The sequence below is a fragment of the Perca flavescens genome, chromosome 16, assembly GCF_004354835.1.
Source record: "Perca flavescens isolate YP-PL-M2 chromosome 16, PFLA_1.0, whole genome shotgun sequence".
Taxonomy (NCBI): domain Eukaryota; kingdom Metazoa; phylum Chordata; class Actinopteri; order Perciformes; family Percidae; genus Perca; species Perca flavescens.
Window position 1 is genome coordinate 17,043,320 of NC_041346.1, and position 19,937 is coordinate 17,063,256.

The 19,937-nt window shown below is 38.0% G+C and overlaps 1 protein-coding gene across 2 annotated transcripts; it reads right to left on the bottom strand.

Annotated features, from left to right (window-relative positions):
* Positions 1-678: 678 nt before the first annotated feature.
* Positions 679-16,649, bottom strand: LOC114571085 (calsenilin). Of its 2 annotated transcripts, XM_028601877.1 has the most exons (10): positions 16,612-16,649; positions 13,991-14,165; positions 12,711-12,713; positions 6,653-6,777; positions 3,537-3,606; positions 3,197-3,267; positions 2,966-3,073; positions 1,722-1,826; positions 1,340-1,402; positions 679-1,234 (listed from the first exon to the last, which is right to left on the bottom strand). In XM_028601877.1, exons 1-10 carry the CDS (start codon positions 16,615-16,617, stop codon positions 1,187-1,189), a joined length of 774 nt encoding a protein of 257 aa, XP_028457678.1. In that variant the 5' UTR covers positions 16,618-16,649; the 3' UTR covers positions 679-1,186. The 2 variants fall into 2 exon arrangements, with proteins under 2 accessions (XP_028457678.1, XP_028457679.1); XM_028601878.1 differs by lacking the exons at positions 12,711-12,713; positions 13,991-14,165; positions 16,612-16,649 and adding an exon at positions 8,306-8,441.
* Positions 16,650-19,937: the final 3,288 nt, after the last annotated feature.

Sequence of the window (19,937 nt, forward strand, 5' to 3'; positions counted from 1 at the left end):
TTTAGCTGGAAGGATGGCCTGTAGCACAAGAAACTAGAAGTATTATTGTAAGACATCTATCCATTTAACAGGAAAATTCTTTTTTTTAGGATTAATTTGCACTGTACTTTTTATTTTAGGGCTATTTTAATCATGTACAATTAAAACCAGATATATGAATGTTGTTATTAGTCTCTGCTTTACACATTGAGCTTCTCTTGGCAGCAGTGACAGCTTACTTTAATAATGACCTTTTTTATGAAATATCAACACTGTGATGCTACAAAAAGTTAGAGAGCCGAGAAGGTCGAGAATAAGAAAGATGATCGTCAGAGAAACCAGACTGGACTAAATGATACAAAAATTTGCAAAATTTCCTTCAGGCAAATTTAAACAACTATGTCTTTATGCTTTGTGTTAGAAGATCCTCTTGAGGGCACACTTTGGACAATTGCCGATTTGTTCAGTATCACTCGTACAATGGCTTACCACATTACATTTTTCATGTTACATGTAGCATGTTGCATTGAACTTTGTTTTATTGCTGTTTTGCAGCTACACAGCGGCATAACTTTAAATATAACACTTTTGATGTAATCATCTATAAAGATGTTAACATTTCTCTAGGGTGCAGTGAACATCTCACTTCTTTTACAAATCCCAGCTTTGTGGGTTGTGTAAAAAGAGAATAGTCAATAGTTATCAGTATGTGAAGGTATATATTTATTTCAGTAAGGTTTGGGTCAACATGACAATGACATGGTATTGCGATTACACTGAAATCTGAAGAACTTAGAAACATAATTATAATCTTTACATTATATATGTAATACAGTAACAAAGTATTCTCATTTGCCAAAGTTTCAAAGTGGTCAACAATAAAACCCCTTGTTTGTGTTCAATGTGGTTTGCATCACATGCTTGCAAGCAGTCATGCTCATCTCGTAATGACATGCTGTATAACAATAAACAAAATTGTCATGCAAAGAAAAAAAAATGATTTAAGTGATTCTGTGAATTCTGCACGTCTCCGCTTAGAACAGTTTGCCAGCAAAAGTAATAGTTTTTGCCACTTTGTATTAAAATGTGTCAAATGTGTTGCACGACCCATTTTCTCCTCTTTAGGATGGATGAAGTAATTTCAAGCCCAGATGCTTGTAGCTGGAAGCACTATGCAACATTACAGATCCATGTCCATCTACAGAAACTAGATGACATTCTCGAAGAGCTGCATGGAAGCCATTATATTTTCATCCTGTTGAGAAAAGAAAGCAGATGCAAGAGAAAGTATGTCTTTGTGCACAAAGCTGCATGAACTCGGTCAATCACCGCGCGGTAAAACTTGTGTCAGTGAGGTTACCTTTTGGCAGGTTTCTATGAATTCATCAATAGTCACTACTCCATCTCTGTTCCGGTCCATTTTCTGAAATATGTCAGACATGGAAAGGAGAGATTTCATATTTAGTCAAGTATGAAATTATATTAATTTAAGGTAAAAAAGTTTGTTGTGAAATGACATTGATGATGGGCTTTGAAAAGGAGCTTTGTGACATTTTTCTGTTCAATTAGATGTTCTTTTTCTTTAAAGGAGAGAGTGTCATGGGTCAAAAACAGTAATTACAGTACAGGTACAGTGAGTGACACACGCTTGGATCAGTACAATATCTGGATGTAATAATACACAGTATATTTTGATGCCAGAGATTAGGCTGTGTGGTTTAGTGGTTGCAGAGATAACATACCTGGAAGAATTTCTCCACATGCTCATAAGGAGAATCGTCTCGTACACTGGGTAAGGTATACCTGCCCATCATGTCATAAATGGATGTCATTATTGCCATCATTTCCTGCAGGAAACCAAAGATAGACATACATAGAATTGAGGACACTGCAACAGATTTTATGTGGATGACACACAAATTTACATAACCTTATCGCCAGGGAAGTATAGCCCAATAAAACAATTAAATATGTGCATTGAACAGATTAATGATTGGATGTGCCAGAACTTTCTTAAATTAAATGAAGAAAAAACGGAGGTGGTTGTTTTTGGAGCAAAAGAGGAACGATTGAAAGTCAGCGCTCAGCTTCAAACGACAATGTTAAAAAGAACAGACAAAGCAAGAAATCTTGGTGTAGTCATGGACTCAGACCTAAATTTTAAAAGCCATATTAACATAATTAAAAAATCAGCCTATTATCACCTTAAAAATATATCAAGGGTTAAAGGGCTTATGTCTCAGCAGGATCTGGAAAAACTTGTCCATGCTTTTATCTTCAGTAGACTTGACTACTGTAACCGTGTCTTTACAGGTCTCCCTAAAAAATCAATCAGACAACTGCAGCTGATTCAAAACGCTGCTGCTCGAGTCCTCACTAAAACCAAGAAAGTGGATCACATCACTCCAGTACTGAAGTCTCTACACTGGCTTCCAGTGCCTCAAAGAATTGATTTCAAAATACTTTTACTGGTTTATAAATCACTAAACGGTTTAGGGCCAAAATACATTTCTGATCTGTTACTACATTATGACCCACCCAGACCTCTCAGGTGGTCTGGGACGGGTCTACTTGTTGTCCCCAGAGTCAGAACTAAACAGGGGGAAGCAGCGTTCAGTTTTTATGCTCCACATATCTGGAACAAACTCCCAGAAACCTGTAGGTCCGCTGCAACTCTCAGTTTTTTTAAATCTAAGCTAAAGATCTATCTTTTTGATGTTGCTTTTCTTTAAATAATCTTTTTTATTAACTTTAATTTCTTATACTGCACTGTAACTTTTATTCTTATACTGCACTATCAATTTTATTCTTGTCTTTTAATGTTTTTAATTTGTTTATTATTGTTTTTTAATTGTTTTCTAACTGCTCTTTAATGTTTTATGTAAAGCACTTTGAATTGCCCTGTTGCTGAAATGTGCTATATAAATAAAGCTGCCTTGCCTTGCCTTACATTTTCTAGTAAATGAGAATGGTTTGTTGATTGTACCTCTTTAGTAATGTAGCCGTCTTTGTTGATATCATACAAGTTGAACGCCCATCGAAGTTTCTCTGTAACAGAGCCTCTAAGCAACACAGATAATCCTATCACAAAGTCCTGAAAAAAGATATTTTCATTATTAGCTTTCTTTACACCAAAATACATTGCACTTACAACTGAAACTTAACCCCTGCCACCCATGATAAATGACCACTAAAATGCAGTCGTTGGTGAACTCACCTCAAACCGGATGGAGCCACTTCTGTCCATGTCAAATGCGTTAAACAAGAAATGTGCATATGTGGTTGCATCTAAGAACAAATAATGTGTTGGAAATGAACAGGAAATGGCAATGTTTAATTACAATATTTATTGAATACTAAGAATCATCACTAGCTTTGCTTGTCTTAAAACATTTAGCACCATGTTTTGATGAAGATTAACCACCTCGATTCTCATTGTTCACACATTTTGAAATTAACTTGCTATTCCAAATAGTAGTGAGATTTACAAAGCAGATAGTGAGGGCAGTCTGTTTTTTGCTTATGTGCTACCAGTTTGCATTGGTTACATAATGTACCTCCTTGAGGGAAGAACTGTGAGTAAATGGTCTTGAATGTTTCCTCATCCACAAGCCCACTGGGACATTCCTATTGAAAGAAAAACATTTACATCATTTAGGTCAGTGCTTACATCATCATAGAGAGATTAGATTGGTTTAAAATGATGTCCAAATCTATAGTTGAGATACTATAGAGATAACAATACTGCTTATTAACAGAATTTTAAAGTTAGTGTGTTACTGATATTCTATTATTGTATCTGGTTGTGCAGACACACCCTGCGTTCATGCCACCTCGGAATAACAGGCACTGCCCCCGTGGTTACGTTGTTTTTCCGACTGGTAGCGTCAGAGCCTGTCTATGGAGAGCCTGTTCACTCCCTATCTCACTCCCTATTAGCCCCATTGTACCAACCAGGAATTTCCCGAGAGTGGAAGTTCTCCCCTTATTAGACATTCTCTGGTAGCGTTCACATGGTCGGGATGCGTGCTCTTCTTCTTCTGTTATATTGCCGTTTGGCATAACAACTTTTTGCATTACTGCCACCAACGGTCGGCCGTAGCCGAGAGCATCAGGTGTGAGAAAACATGGAGGCCACAATAACAAAAGATTTTCTGCTGTTTTCTTATACGAGCATCCAAACAGCACATCGCCAGGTGTTTGTTTGTTTTATCTGCAGGACAACCAACGGGAAAGGACACGGATAATGTGTTTTTTATTTTTATACGTGGGCCTATTTATGAATAATTTGAAACATATTATGTCTGTGTATGTTTTTTGGAAGAGGCATTTGTCCACAATAAACAGTTTATTGTCATTAAAATATGTTCAGTGACCCAAAGTCGCCGACATCAAACGTCAGTTGTCAACAACGCGTCACCAACTGGGAAACTCGGGTATCAAAATCCAGCCCGAGTTTCCGACCTCTGATTCCCACAGGACGTTACGTGAATGGTGACGTTTTCACTCGGAAAAACGTTTTTCCGATGTCCATGAACGCAGGGACAGTCCCTGCCTGCAGTGCACTGCAGTTTATGGCCACTAGAGGGCAAGAATATGTCCCAAAAACCCAAAATTTAATAAAAGGCTGAGACCATCTTCATTGTTTTCCAGGATTTTCAAATAGAAACGCCCACTCAGCCTTAACAAAAAAGGAGTGACATGTGTTTCCACAGTAAGCTTACCAATAAGGTTATGAATAATGTGAACTCTAGCAGTAGAGGAGTCACCGTTAGCTGTGCTAAGTTTGGAAATAATGGCACAGAAGCTAAGCAATGTAATGTTTTTACTGTGAACGCCACTTAAGTCAGCGGCAGACCAGCAACTTCTGTGTTCTGCGAGATGAAATTAGGAGGGCTGGGACGGGACCAGGGGAACTTGAGGAGGTACGGGGGTAAGCCCGCCAGCCCGGACCCATTTAAATAAATTGAATGCAATGAACACAGAGCAGATCAAAAAAACAGCAATTGGCTTGCAGTTTGTTAATAGCCAGTGTGTGCATTTCACCTGCCCAGTTTGTAGATGTTAGTTAGATTGCACACACAATATGGCCTAATCACAGCTGGCCTGGCAACCCAAAGCCATAGGTTTGTTTCCAGATTTGTGTGGTGACATTTGATGTCAGAAAAGCATTAAACACTTAATGTCTTGCTTTCTGAAGATTTTTTCTGCATCAATTTATGCTGGAAATATCTTTATTTATGGAAAGGGAAACAGATGACAATTCAAAATATAAAAACATAATTGTAGACCCGTGTTATGCAGTCAGGCTCTCAGGCATTCTGTATTGCTTTCAACTATTTATTCTCCTATAGATCAACTTTTCTAATTATCTCTGCTTAGTCAGCAAGACATAATTTACTCTTCCCTCCTCTTTTAAATCTTTTGTTGGGGAAGTAACCTCTTTAATTATGTATGTGGCACTTACTTACCTCACCTGGACTTTAATAGTTAAGATGTGTTTCAGCAAGATTTCTGCTCATGTTCAAAACTTTGTGCACATTCCAAATACAACTCATCTTTGTTCTCTGAGATTTGGAGGAGTCGTTATATTTTGCGAAAAATAAAGTTTGAGCTCTGTGGGTTTGAGCCTGAACCATAGACTGTAAACGTCACGTGAACTTCAAACAAAATGTTGCAATATTAATGCGCAGCTAAACTTGTTGCCTACATTTCAAATTAGGCCTACATTCAGGGATACAATCAAAACATTCGGGGCTGAAGCTCTGGAAAAATGACCTGGCGACGCCGATGTCCTGGGACAATATGCTTTTTCCCAAATCGAAACTCAGAACGGTTGCTTATTTTTCCACTAAACTTGATCCTGTTGCAGCTCGTCTCCCTCTGTGTCTACATGCTGTGGCTGCTGCAGCAAAAGCTTTGGTCGCATCATGTGACATTGTGGGTTATGGTGACCTCACTCTCATGGTGCCTCATGCTGTTGCTCCCATCCTGCACACACAGCAGCATCTCACCTCTCAGCACAAAGCTGGTTGATATATCCCACCATTTTGCTTGATTTACTTAACTGATTACTGAGAGATGTAATGGTTTTAATACTGCAACTTTATTCCCAACTCCAGCAGATGGGGAGCCACATGACCGTCTCCATGCAATTGAAGAATTGTGTCCACCAAGGCCAGATCTCACTGATGGACCTATTCACACACTCAAATCTGACCCAGTTTCTACAGGAAACTGGGTCAAATACTTTAGATCGAGGGGTGAAACAGTGCCCTGCTTCAACTACAGCGTGCCAAGCTTCAACTAAGTGGCGTGCAGAGACAGGCTCTCTGTCACCAACAAAGGATCAACGATAGAACCTAGAGCAAGCGTCCTTGGCACCCGTGGCACCCGATGGCTGGGATAGTGGGGTCTTAGGGGCTCACTCTGTGTTCTCGTCCTCGTTGCAATGAGTGTAGTTTTTCCAATAATCCACACAATTCCTCTAAGGAGAACTTTAAGGAATTGCAATGGCTTTATTCCTATTCAATGATTACTCAATCTCAACTTGCACCCCTGAGCCACCATAATGTCTAATGATATTTGCAAAGATGGAAGCTCATCCTCTTAAATCAAAACCACTTAAGAAGTTATTTGGATGGACAGCTGACTGTGCTGATTGTTTACATACATTTTTGAAGCCTCTGTAAAGCGACTGAAGCTCCTTCCTGGTGAACTGTGTCTGGGCTTGGAGCTGATCGAGGCCCTCAGGTTGATGGCGCACCATTGAGAGTTCTAGATCGCCGTCACAGCTGTCTGTCAGTGGGAAACAGAGAAAACAGGGGTGGGGTGGAAAAGATGGGGAAAAAGAAAAAGGTAGGATAATAACAATAAGAGAAGAAAGACAAACAAACAAAGGAAGGGGAGGAGTTGAAAATACTAGAAAAAAACAAATAGATGGGACGCAAAAAAATATCTGCAAATAAATCAAAAATGCTCACCATCTTTACATAAACAAGGAAGGTTTAAGAAGGAAAGGTAAGACAAGGAAATGGGTGGGAAGATAAAAGGGGGTTAGAAAAATGAACAGTATTGATGAAATTTGATAAAAGAAGAGACCATGGGGAAGATGTATGGACATTTTTTGATAGAGTAGTGGGAAGAAATGATGAATATAAAGGACATTGTAGCTAGGAGAAATTAGGGTGGTTAGAAGAAATAAGCAGATACACTGTACGTCAGAGCAGTTTGTTAAGGACAACAAATACAGGACAATTTGTCTGTGTCCGAAATAACTCCCTCTTTTACTTCTAAATTCTAATTACTAAATTCTCTGTTCCCTACATAATAAACACACAATAGGTTACTCTATAGTAAGGAATATATTGACATTTTTGAGACTAGTCACAAATCGCTAGTCACAATAATTTTTGTGCCGTCACTAACAGGGGTAAGAGTGACATTTTTAGCAAAAGTAGTGTTCTAAACCTATTTTTTTTTGCTAATGAAGTGGGAGGAATTATTACAAGAAACTGGACAAATAGTGGTATGAAGAAATTAGGGAGCAATTAGAGACACAGCCTTTGACTTGCCATATAATCACAAGTGTCAATAATTAACATTGATGAAGTCTCTGTGCCAGTATGCTCAACATCACACTCAATGCAGCCATAATGATGTTATCAGTAACACTTTGTTTGACAAGTCTTGATGTCTAAAAGGGAAAACGGGGTTATTATATCAGCCAACGTAAAAGGTAAGTTCAATAAAAAAGGGAGGTGGAATAAGTTTAGGGAGACAGCTGGGATGGAATTAAACTTAATAGGTAATACTTAGAGGAATACCACTTTGAGTTACTCACCATCTTTAAGAGCAAAAACACAAATGGGGAGTTGGAAAAGACCAGACCAGGAAGAGATGGTGATGAAGAAATGAGAGGGGGAAAAGAACCGTTAAAATATTTGGCTCGATATCTACAAGTTACCCAAATTTACCAACACAGTGAACAAATTATTAAAGGAATGATTCCCATTTAAAAAACAACAACAACATTAACATGCCAATATGTACACTGACAGAGTTTTTACGGTTGCTGCTAATGTTCAGGGCCAGTATGAACTATTACAGCAGCCTAAAACTCTTTCTGTGAGTGTTGTTTTAAATTGTTTTAAGAAGACGTGAAACTGCCCTTTAATATTTTACAACTGCGCTCACTCATAATTTTAGCATCACTATTGCAGTCAACAAAATAACCAGAACGTTTTAACAAGATTATTGTTCTAATGCTACACAGAACACCAAAGACAAATGTTTTAACATACAAACAACACTCTTTATGTCTTACCTTCCAGTGACAAGGGCTCCCAAACCCCAAACTGTTTGAGCACGACAACAAACAGTCCGATAACAACAGCAATGGCAATTACTTCCATGCCATCCAATCCCATTGTTGCCTTGCATTAGATCCCGCCTGTACAAAAGCCCTTTTAAAAAAACTTAATGTTAACTTCCTCCTGCCACGTCCTTTTTTTAAATTTTTTATCAGTGTTTTTGAACAGGCATCAGCAGTTATATTCACTTCAATAAAACCCCTGACTTAAACCACTGACCAGTTAGACAGTAGATTGCCTGCAGAGCATCCTCCTTTAAGTTCAAAGTCCATCATGTGCAAATAAATATCGAATTTGTAGAGTGTTAATCCCCCAAAATGATCCAAAGCTTTCTCCACACGCATATGATCCAGATCTGTTACTACTTGCTGGCATTTTACCTCCTGGCCAAAATTCATTTTAGGATCTCTCCCACAACTCCATCAAGTCAGGGGCTCCACGCCCCACTCACTTCATCTTCTCTCACTCTGTCCTGAGCTGTGTGGCTGTGTGTGTGTGTGTGTGTGTGTGTGTGTGTGTGTGTGTGTGTGTGGGTATTTGATGTTGGTAAGGCGGGGGGTGGGGGGTTGTTACTTAAGGAATCTTCTTTACTAATAGTCTCTGATTGACAGTTCGTGCTGTCTTTATTTGCTCAGTCATTTCAAAGATGCAAAGCTGTAAAACCAAGCATTGATCCACATCCGCTGATGGCTGGGCTATGAACAGCACTTAGAATGAAGGAGCCTGCCCTGCCCTGTGTGGCGCTGCTTGTGTCTAGTAGAACGTTCAGCCATACACGCGCTCCATAACTCAGGAGGATTCACTCAGAGCTTAAAAACACTGTGACCGCTGTAAGTGTAGAAACAGTGCTTTGTTTATGGCACTGTAGTTAAGAATAGTAAAGTTAAAGTGAATTATTGCTGTGCTGCAAAGGCGAGCTACACACCTCGGAGATCAATTTGTAGTTTGTGTAAAATGCTCCACATAACATACATCCAGAGTAGTTTTTAATTTTTTGTTGTTTAGACATGAGTGAGTCTTGATATGATTATTATGTGAGGGAGGACAATGAGAGTGAATAAGAATTTAAGTATAGTTCACAGCTGATGACTCTGCACAACATAATGGACTGAGTTAAAGTACGGGGTGAGGGGGGGTGGAGGGCAAATCAATTGTTGAGAGGTAAAATATTGGTCTTAGAAGAGGGAGAGAAAACAGGCCAGAAATGCATTTCGATAGCCGAGGAGGGTTTGTGTAAATGGACTCATCCTTAATGTGTGATAAACTGGGATGATGCCGCTCCAAAAATACAAAAATAAATTTGATGCTATGGCTCCAGTGTTACACTTGAATGCCTGTATACCGGTACATTGTATACTTTTAAGATTCCAGAGTGAGATTTTGATGTCATATAGTGCAAAGTATTTGCTGTTTTCTTGTAGTAAGTTATCTATTATATATCATATTAGTTCCCTATTGCTTATTCTCTATAAAAGTCCTTGCAGAATACTGTTCTTGTGTGTCTGATGAAATCTTGTTTGCCAAAATGCATCAGCATCTGAAATAAAATGGTAAACTGAGTCTTGCATTGGACATACTTGACCTTCCAAAATGATATGCTTAGTTTTGCCTTATATGATTCAGCAGTGTATAAACTGTGAGATCAGAAGAGATCACAGCTGATAAAATTGTGCAACTAGTTATCCTTTACATACAAATATGGATTTTTACAGGGTTTTTGATTCTACTTCACCAGACAGAAACACACTTAGACATTAAAGAACATGCAAGATGCATGAACTCATGTTGGAATTAACCTGCCAAAAAACATAATGCAGCATTATTCTGTTTAATGCACCCTAAGTGCTGATCTATCTCTGTTCCCCTATTAAATACAGACAAGTGAGGTGGCTTAAGCATGCAGAGATGCAGACAGTGCACCCATCAGTCTCACCATCTGGTTTTAATGACTGCCGTGAGAGCAGCATTACAGCTCAGCGCCTAAGCCCATCTATCAAAAACTGCCACACAGGTTCTCGTCACACAATTAAATACCCTGAATTTTGCTCTCTCTCAGCCTTTTTCTTAGTGCATGCTTTTAGCTCGTTCATTGATTTTTGTGCATTTTATTTTTGGCAAGAAATTACCTTTCTAGAGAGGCTGCACACACACACACACACACACACACACACACACACACACACACACACACACACACACACACACACACACACACACACACACACACACACACACACACACACACACACACACACACACACACACACATACACCCCTTGCATTGTGCAAAGGAATCCACCTGCCCTATAATATGCTTTTTGTCCAGGTTGTCCAAGTGCGAATATAGTTTCTAAACATGCATTGCAAACACTAACTACCAGAGAAACTATACATTGAAATGGTATGACAGGCATTCTAAATGCCATTATTATGGTGGTATTTCCATCATTGTTGTAGGCTATTCACAGGTAGCCATACCTCTCCTTCTAACAGCTGATATGATTTGACAGAACGCACAAATGTTTTTACACTCTATAATATTATGTCAGTCATCAAGGAGAAGAGTGTGCAGGAGGCCCAGCCACAATGGGGATATTTTGTACATTTTGACCTCCAGGCCGGAATATTTGGCCAATTCACACATTGTTGCAGCTGCAGAGCAAAAATACCCTTGTTTCCTTTACTAACACTAGATAACAGCTCAAACACATAAACAAAACAAAGAAACTTCTCACAAATGTACAATATGCTGTAATTAGTTGTGCAAGATCACCTCAGAGGACATTCAAAAAGCCAATTTATGACTGAAAACTGAAAATTGAAAAAAAAAATGTCACTTGTCATTTGAATGAGTGTGGTGTGTGAGCTGATCCAGACTGTGTTGTAACAGTGTACCAGTGGGTTTGCTAATGTTTAGTGTTGAGAAAACTGGGTGATCCCTCTACTGGAAACAATCATATTCAGTACGAGATGGCAAAGGGGAAGTTCTATCTCTATCTAGTACAACAAGTACAGTAGCATCTAAAAACCGTTGTTTTCATGACATACACAAAAATACACAACATCCTCTGCTGATGTTATGTGATAATGATTGTATTTTTTTCACTTTCATAACTATAGAATATGTACTGTATATCATGTTGTGCATTACGTCATGGAGCCCAACACCTTTTTCATCAGTAAACAGCAATTCCACATTTTTCAGCATTTTTTCAAATGTTAGGATTATTTATTTGTGTGAGATACAAACGTCACTGGAAACCACCTTGCATATTTTTTTGGATTGTTCTATATGAAATACACCTGTTAGAGAGTGAGTGCAGACCACCTTCTGTTAGAGGCAGTGGTGCAGGAGACACTCAGGTGCTATAATGTTCACAGACCACTAGATGGGGATCAAGATGTTATAAAGTAGAGGACATCTGTTTATCCCCTCAACAAATATTTACATTTTAATATGTAACAAATGCCCCTGATGGTAAATATTATTATAAGGGATAATAATGATTTATTTGAGCTCGTAGAATGCAATGCTGACACACGTTTCAGTGCATTCCTACTGCAGATACACTTAAAGGCCTAATCAAGAAAAGATCTATACCAGGGGTCTTCAACATTTTTTAAACCAAGGACCCCTTAACTGAAAGAGAGACGGATGAGGGACCCCCTACTACATATATTGTATAAAATGAAGTTGCATATTAAACTGGGCCTACAATAACTTGTAGGGCACCCTAAAGCCTTTATACATACCTTTTTAGTGCATAAAATAATATAAGCTATTAAAATAATACTTGTCATGATTTTATAAATAATGTTTTAATGTTAAACATACATGTGGCACAGTGAATCCTTAGGATTAACTGTGTGGATGCTACTTTACCTACAGTATCTCACAAAAGTGAGCACATCCCTGCCTGCCTCTATGGGAATTTAACATTGGGGTGTACTGACTTTTGTTGCCAGCGGTTTGGACATTAATGGCTGTATGTTGAGTTATTTTGAGGGGACAGCACATTTACACTATTATACAAGCTGTAAACTTAATACTTTACATTGTAGCAAAGTGTCATTTCTTCAGTGTTGTCCCATTAAAAGATATAATGAAATATTTACTAAAATGTGAGGGGTGTACTCACTTTTGTGAAATACTGTATAGGCCAGTATTTTTGAAAAAACTTTCAAAAAATTAACAATAATTTGGTGCCCCCCCCCCTACAGGTCCCGGACGCGCTGTTGAAGATCACTGATCTAGACCATTTCCCTGCTGAAGTTCAAAGTAGGGACATTAAGTGATGGCTTGTCAGCCATCAGAGCATTTGTCCTGCTACTGTTTTCAGCCTGTCTGAGGCACATGACCATCTGTCTGTTGGCAGAGAGAGATGTCAGCTGGAAACAAGTCAGGATGACAACAAACGGTCATTTCTGGAAACCGCAGAGAAGATATTTTGTCTGCTCATCACTGTGTTTGTTACCCAGGCTGATAAAAGTCATCAGAAGGGAAATAATCAATTCAGTTGAAATAAGGGAATTATGAGATATTGCTTGGACAGATTGCACAAATTAATGTCTATCCTGCCTGTCAAGTGCATGCACACAGAAGGAAAATGTCAATAATTTAGGTATAAAGCAAGACAAAGGGGTCATGTAAAGGGGCAGTGAGTTGATTAGCTGAAACAGAACTAGAGATGAGAGTGAAAGCGGCAGTGGCCCATTCATTTACTGATAAGCTGCTGAAATGAAGTGGCGGAAATGAAGGTCTGTGCTGTAAAAACTGAATAAAGGACAAAAAGGGCGAGAACATACTGTAGATATACATATATACAGTACAGGCCAAAAGTTTGGACACACATTCTCATTCAATGTGTTTCTTTATTTTCATGACTATTTGCATTGTAGATTCTCACTGAAGGCATCAAAACTATGAATGAACACATATGGAATGATGTACTTAACAAAAAAGTGTGAAATAACTGAAAACATGTCTTATATTTTAGATTCCTCAAAGTAGCCACCCTTTGCTTTTTTTGATAACTCTGCAAACCCTTGGTGTTCTCTCAATGAGCTTCATGAGGTAGTCACCTGAAATGGTTTTCACTTCACAGGTGTGCCTTGTCAGGGTTAATTAGTGGAATTTTTTTCCCTTATTAATAAAAAAGCAAAGGCTGGCTACTTTGAAGAATCTAAAATATAAGACATGTTTTCAGTTATTTCACACTTTTTTGTTAAGTACATAATTACATATGTGTTCATTCATAGTTTTGATGCCTTCAGTGAGAATCTACAATGTAAATAGTCATGAAAAAATAAAAAGGAAAGCATTGAATGAGAATTGAATGACTGTATATATATATATATATATATATATATATATATATATATATATATATATATATATATATATATACTTTATATACTGTAGATGGGGTAGATGCTTATATATATATACATACTTTATATACTGTAGATGGGGTAGATGCTTTAAAATGTATGTATTCTGTTTAGATTGAAGGCCTGCCTTACTACTGTCTCTCCCTCCTGCTTTGCTTTGAGTCCCACTTCCCATGCTGTCACACACAATCATGCAGATATTCAATACACTGTGTTGTTGTTGAGTGTGTTTCTTTATGTGCGTGTACCTGGCCCTTGTTGCGTGGTACTGGCGATAATCCACTTGACGAGACAACAATTCATCAAAGATTTACGTGTGAGCCGTGGTTTCTGCCACTTGGAGCTGTCTGTCTGTCCACCCGGGTTTGGATCTTTCCCGTTGGCATCAGGCAGCAGGCCGCCATCCACTGCCTTCTCATCCGCCTGAGAAAGACAGAAAAGAGAAGAAAGACCTTATGGTGCTAGTTACAGAAAGCAGAAGGTCCTTAACACTTAATGTAAGATCCTGAAACAAGACATATAACTTGTCTGATAAGGATCTAAGCACATTTTCCTCTGGTATAACTTTCTGTAAATGCACTTTAGGAAGCGTAAGTTATAAATTGATGTAGGTTTTTATTCACAAGGTGGTATGACAACAATAGTTTTGGCACTGGCAAGCTAGATCTGCTTTCATGTGACGATATGATATTTCTATGACGAAACGTAACAAGACTTGTGACAGCTGGACCAGCAGCAGGAGTTACATTCAGACATCCAGCCAACTGGTGTGTATGGATGAACAGATCGACACCTCAGTAATCAATACTTCAATACTCAAATGCTGAGAAATGTATGTGGTTGCACAGCTCTTTTGGATTCTTCCAGACTATTTGTACCTACATGCTGTAATTATTGCATTGAGCATATTTTAACATTGCAGTTAGAAAAGAATCAATCTTTGTATGTATTATACAGATTAAAATAAATTAAACACATTTTACATATGCTTAGTTTCCAGAAAAAGAAAAAGAAGAAAGAATTGGGAAAAATCTAATATTCTTGTAACATGAGCACTATTACATATATTATCGATATTTTCACCACACATTTTCTCAACTCACACTGGATGCACACACTCAGTGTTTCTATATTCTGTTAAATATTTCAGTGATAACAAAGCTTGAGATTTCTGACTTGGTGAATTTAAATAGCACAATTGATCTACTGTAAAATAATCCCCAAATGATCTGTGAGGCTTTTGTATTTCCATTTTGAAAATTGAGTTTTCCAGAGTTTTTCAGTCCCATACAGTATGTGTTGATTCATAGCCACTGCCACTGTGATTGTAGACTATACTGTCCTTCCTTCCTTTTGTCATTTGATTATTTAGAGCCAGTTTGATATAACTTGGGATTTTTTGTCTTTTCTTAATGCTTTTCTTTGTCTCTGCAAGTATTTTACTTGCTTTTGATAAAGGGCTTTAAGAGGTTGTAATGTAAAGAGTTTGTACAGAAATAGATAGAACTACTGGGGTGCTCCTGTCCCCTCGGCCCACTTTTTGAATATGAAAGGATGCCAAAGCATCCAGCATCGAGAATGTCGCTCAATAATTCACACTCCTTAAAACTGCATTAATAAAAGATCAGAGTTGGCTGCCACGGACTGGTGCGGTGAAAGATGACTACGAGTGGTCTGGTGATTGATTGACCCTCCAAAAGCCACATAAACAGGCGCGTGCGCGCGCACACACACACACACACACACACACACACCTGGAGTGTCTTATGCTTAGGGTTAAAAGAGTTAAAAGAGCTGCTATTCTCCACTGCACTTTAATACTCTGTGCCCAAGCTCCTCCTATATGTCTATATGCTGTATTTTATGTGTCGTTTAATTCTATTTATTTCCTTGTTTTATACTGACACAAGCTGGGGGAACAATATCAAACACCGTACACATGAAAATGACAATAAAGTAAATCTTGAATCTTAAATCTTGAATTGTTTGTATATCAAGCAAACTATAAAAAAATTCAGTCTGAGAATTTCTGTGACGCCATGTTGAGAAACTGGTCTAAAAGATCTGAAGAGGAAGGTGATTTGGGGTCTAAACATCTAGAGCGCTGCATTATTCAAAGTACTAAAGCCACGTGTGCCGAGTAGTGAGATGCTCCCTGCGATCGTCTAAGTCATCATGAATGCTGAGGGCGATCATCCTTCCTCCACTGATCATCACAAATGTTGCAACAAAGACACAACCTAATATCTGACAACATTGTTTCTTCCGGCACAGTTGCAAAAGAGGCAGTTGATAGCTAATTCAGTTAAACGCTGTTCATATCCTGCTGCCTGCACAGACAAACATGACTATTTACCACCTGTAATGCTTTTACTTTTTGCCATATGGCTAAGATGTTTTGGCCTGAAGTTAACTAAACGGTATTCATGAAAACACTGAATATTGTATTACAGTAGTATCTGCATGGAGGCTAGCTTGACATAAAGTGCATGTGCACTTTATTCAAAGTTTGAAATCACCCATTTACTCTATGTACTGTACATAAGTTGAGTGCTTGTACTTAAGTACTTCTATACTTCCACTTCACTACATTTCAGATGGAAATATTGTATTTATAATCCACTACATGTGGATTAAAAGTACAATATATACTTATATTGCATATAAAGTGGTTCAAGTTAACCAGCCAACATAAAATATAATATAATGTTCAGTTATGTGTCAAGACTTTAATAAGACAAATATAGCAAGTTAGCTACCATATACACTATAATCACATAAATGAATATTACCATGATTAATGGTTCTGCATGCTAGTCTATCCCAGCATACGTAAATTAAAGCATATAGTAATGCATGTTAATTGTACCTGCATTGCGTCTGGATGTGTGTTGCTGTTTTGCAGAACAGATCGCTGCAATCCTCCTCCACTGGCTCGCTTCGAATGTCCCTGAAGTGATCTGCAGCAGCATGCAGAGAGGCAGAGACAAAAGTGGTATTTGAAGGAGGAGCAGAGCTGCTCTGAGTGCTGAGCTCACACACTGAGCTGAGTATAAACATAAAAGTACAATCATCACAGCTACAGATAAACTAACGCTCAAACCTGAAGAGTCAGAGGATCAAAGCATGATTCAGGAAGTGATCTGCAGGAGAGTCGTGATCCTCAACAGCTACAGTAAGAGCATCAAAAGCTGCTCCCAGCAAGTGAAGAGGAGGCAAACAATTTATAGAGCGACAGAAGGAGCGAAGTGTGGATAAGGTGTTCGCATCGTGACACATATTATTAGAAGTGCCAGACATATTATTACCTGCAGCGATAGTGTGTGGGTCCAAACTCAGACAGGCGCTAACAGTGTGACTCTCTGAGGAAATTAAAAAGGAATGCTGTTTCATACTCACATACTGTCCAAACTAATTTACTGATTTTATACAGTAGTTCTATGTGCTTGCTCCAATATAATGATGATAATAATAATAATAACAGGAGGAGTATTAGATTTACCATCCCCCCCGACCCCACACCAGTGGATCAGACAATCTTGCAAGCTGCTTTCTCAACAATTTCTTACTTTTATCCAGTTTGTTTTTGGGGGGCAAACTGTGTCACTTTCTTCTAGATGAAAAAGTCATACAGGATTTGTTGACAACTGTATCAAAATGCTAAACTGTATTCAGTGTATTATAACAATCATAATGTACTATCTTATATAACAGACTTTTTATTTATACAGTTTTATTTTTTAGTACCATTTTAGTTATTTCACTGCTTAAAAATATTAATATTACAATATTTATTGTGTGGTGGTCTCCCTAATACACGAGGGTGACATTAGGTGGTTTGTTGGTTGGTTGGGTCTTTCCAATGTTCTCAAACTACAGAAAACAACAGAACTACCCATCAACATTGAATAAACAGGCTGCATGTAGATTTATAATGTACTAAAAGTAAGCAGTATGCTGCAGCATCCCTTCATTTGACTTTGAAATGTGACATTATAGCCCAGTTTGAGCACACTTTGTACTGTGCACCTGCTTGTGCCCATGGTTTCACACTAACTTGGAAGGTAAACGAATACGAGTTCAGGAAGCTCCTGTGCCCGAAGTATGCTCTGACATTGCCTCTGCATCTGCTTAAGGGTCATTATGAGAGAGGAAGGGGGCTTTCATTGTCGGGGGGGAAGCTGACAAAAACAGAGGAGAGAAAGAGAGAAACATTGGTTGGGTGAATAATTAAATATGTATTTCACTTTATGTCTTCTTTTATTCAAGATGAGCAATCAACACTGGATTAGAAACCAGCACTGCATTGTGCATGCCAGTGTGTGCATTCCTTTGTAAAATAAATACACTTTATTTTTTTTCTAAATGCTAAAAAGCATGCTAGCATGCTGGTATTTAGCAGGTTTAATGCCTATATGGTGTTCCTTATCTTAGTTTTGCTTGGTAGCATTATTGCATTTGCTAATTAGCAATAACCACAAACACTTGAGGTTGACAGGAATGTCATTAGTTTTACAAGTATTTATATCATAAACCAAAGTATTTGACAATTAAAATTTTTTACTCAATGATGGTGCTGAAGTAAAAGTCAGGGGATCATCAGAGTAATTTTAGCCGTGCCACTAGCAAGGCTAAAAAGTATAAAATACAAGCAATTTTAAATTGAAATTAGATAATTAAATTTACATATAATTTGCTTAAGATACTTCTTAGATGTCAGTGAACAAATTAATTGACAATAACATCTTTACCACTATTACCGCCATCATCATAACTTGAGAAATTCAATATTCTATACTGTCTGTCCTTGTGCTTCTTATCTTCTTACAGGTCGCTCACTCCTGCAGACACTGAGGTTATTTTTAGCTTTTAAATTCCAGCTTGGGGTTTTATTGAGAGTGTGTGTGTTTAGTGCAGATGTGCCTTGTGTGTGTGTGTCTTTTTTTTCTCTCTGTCCTCATAAATGTTGCATTTTTTCCATAATTTGCCACAAACACTCACATGCATGGCTGCACACATTTGTGCACATGTTCTCACTTTGTCTCCAGCAGTGCCACAACTATCCACTGCTTTTCATCCTTTTGTATGATAAGAGACACAAACATAGCCTAGAAATGACTCTGATGAAGATGTAATCTTACATCGAAACGTTAGTCACTGTTATGCACCTTAAGAAATAAAACCATCAATTAAGAAGACATCTGTGTTGCACCTGCAATTTTTTGCTATTTTATAGCCTAGAAATATAACATTGCAACCTGTTCATGAGTTATAGAAAATATATAGGTGTTCATGTAATGGGGAAGATGAGGATAAACAGCCTCACAGCAAAGAGGATATATCCCGAAAAAATAAAAAAAGCAAAAATATTGAAGAAGCAAATTATCTCTAAAAAATCTCTACGCTATCACAATAAAAAAAAATGTGTTATGTTTTAAAAAATAATCTGACTTTGGCAAGAGATCTCTCTAAGAAGTAACATATGAATAAGACTAAGAGTCTACTACAGCCATGTTTTAGGGACTGAGAGGCTGTGCTTTGAGCTAAATGCTAACATCAGCATGCTAACATGCTCGTAATTACTGTAAACGCTTTAAATGAAAAGCAGAAATGTCTGTTGTCTGTGTTTTTGCAGTCTGAGTTTTAGGGGTTTAGTGCACCACCTCACTCGCTTGCAGTTATGGAGCAAGAAATGAAATTGTTTTCCACACTTGATGCAATACTATAACAACTTCACTTACCCTCTGCTGCACCCCACTCAAATCCTTCCTGACCCATGAGGTTTACAGGAATCATAATGCCAACCCATGTCAACGTTTAATTAACTCAACAATCCTAATCTGTGTCCTGTGTTAATTATGTGTGTGCAGCTCTGAACGTGGTCATTTTATCAAGGACCATTGAAGGTTAGTTGAAGTTAATTTGACTGTGTGCCATCAGTGGACTTATTCTCCACTAAAATCTCAGTGAATGTGGAATACAGCAGACAAAAGTCTCTTCCTTCTTGCATATATTTTCCAGTCATTACATATCATAACTAATGCAACACATCCACCACATCTGACCTGATTTATTGCAGGGCGATTGGATTGGATAGTCCAACATGTGTTCATCTAATGTAATATTTCATGCTTTCACATGTAATAAGGACATGTTGTGTACAAAAAGGTTGTGCAGGAGAGATAAGAAGCAACG

Coding starts and splice junctions, on each gene's coding strand:
- LOC114571085 (XM_028601877.1), bottom strand. Junction 3,607..6,652: donor TTTACAGAGGCTTCAAAAAT/GTATGTAAACAA, acceptor TTCTTTCAATAG/GAATGTCCCAGTGGGCTTGT. Junction 1,827..2,965: donor ACGGCTACATTACTAAAGAG/GTACAATCAACA, acceptor GGTTTCCTGCAG/GAAATGATGGCAATAATGAC.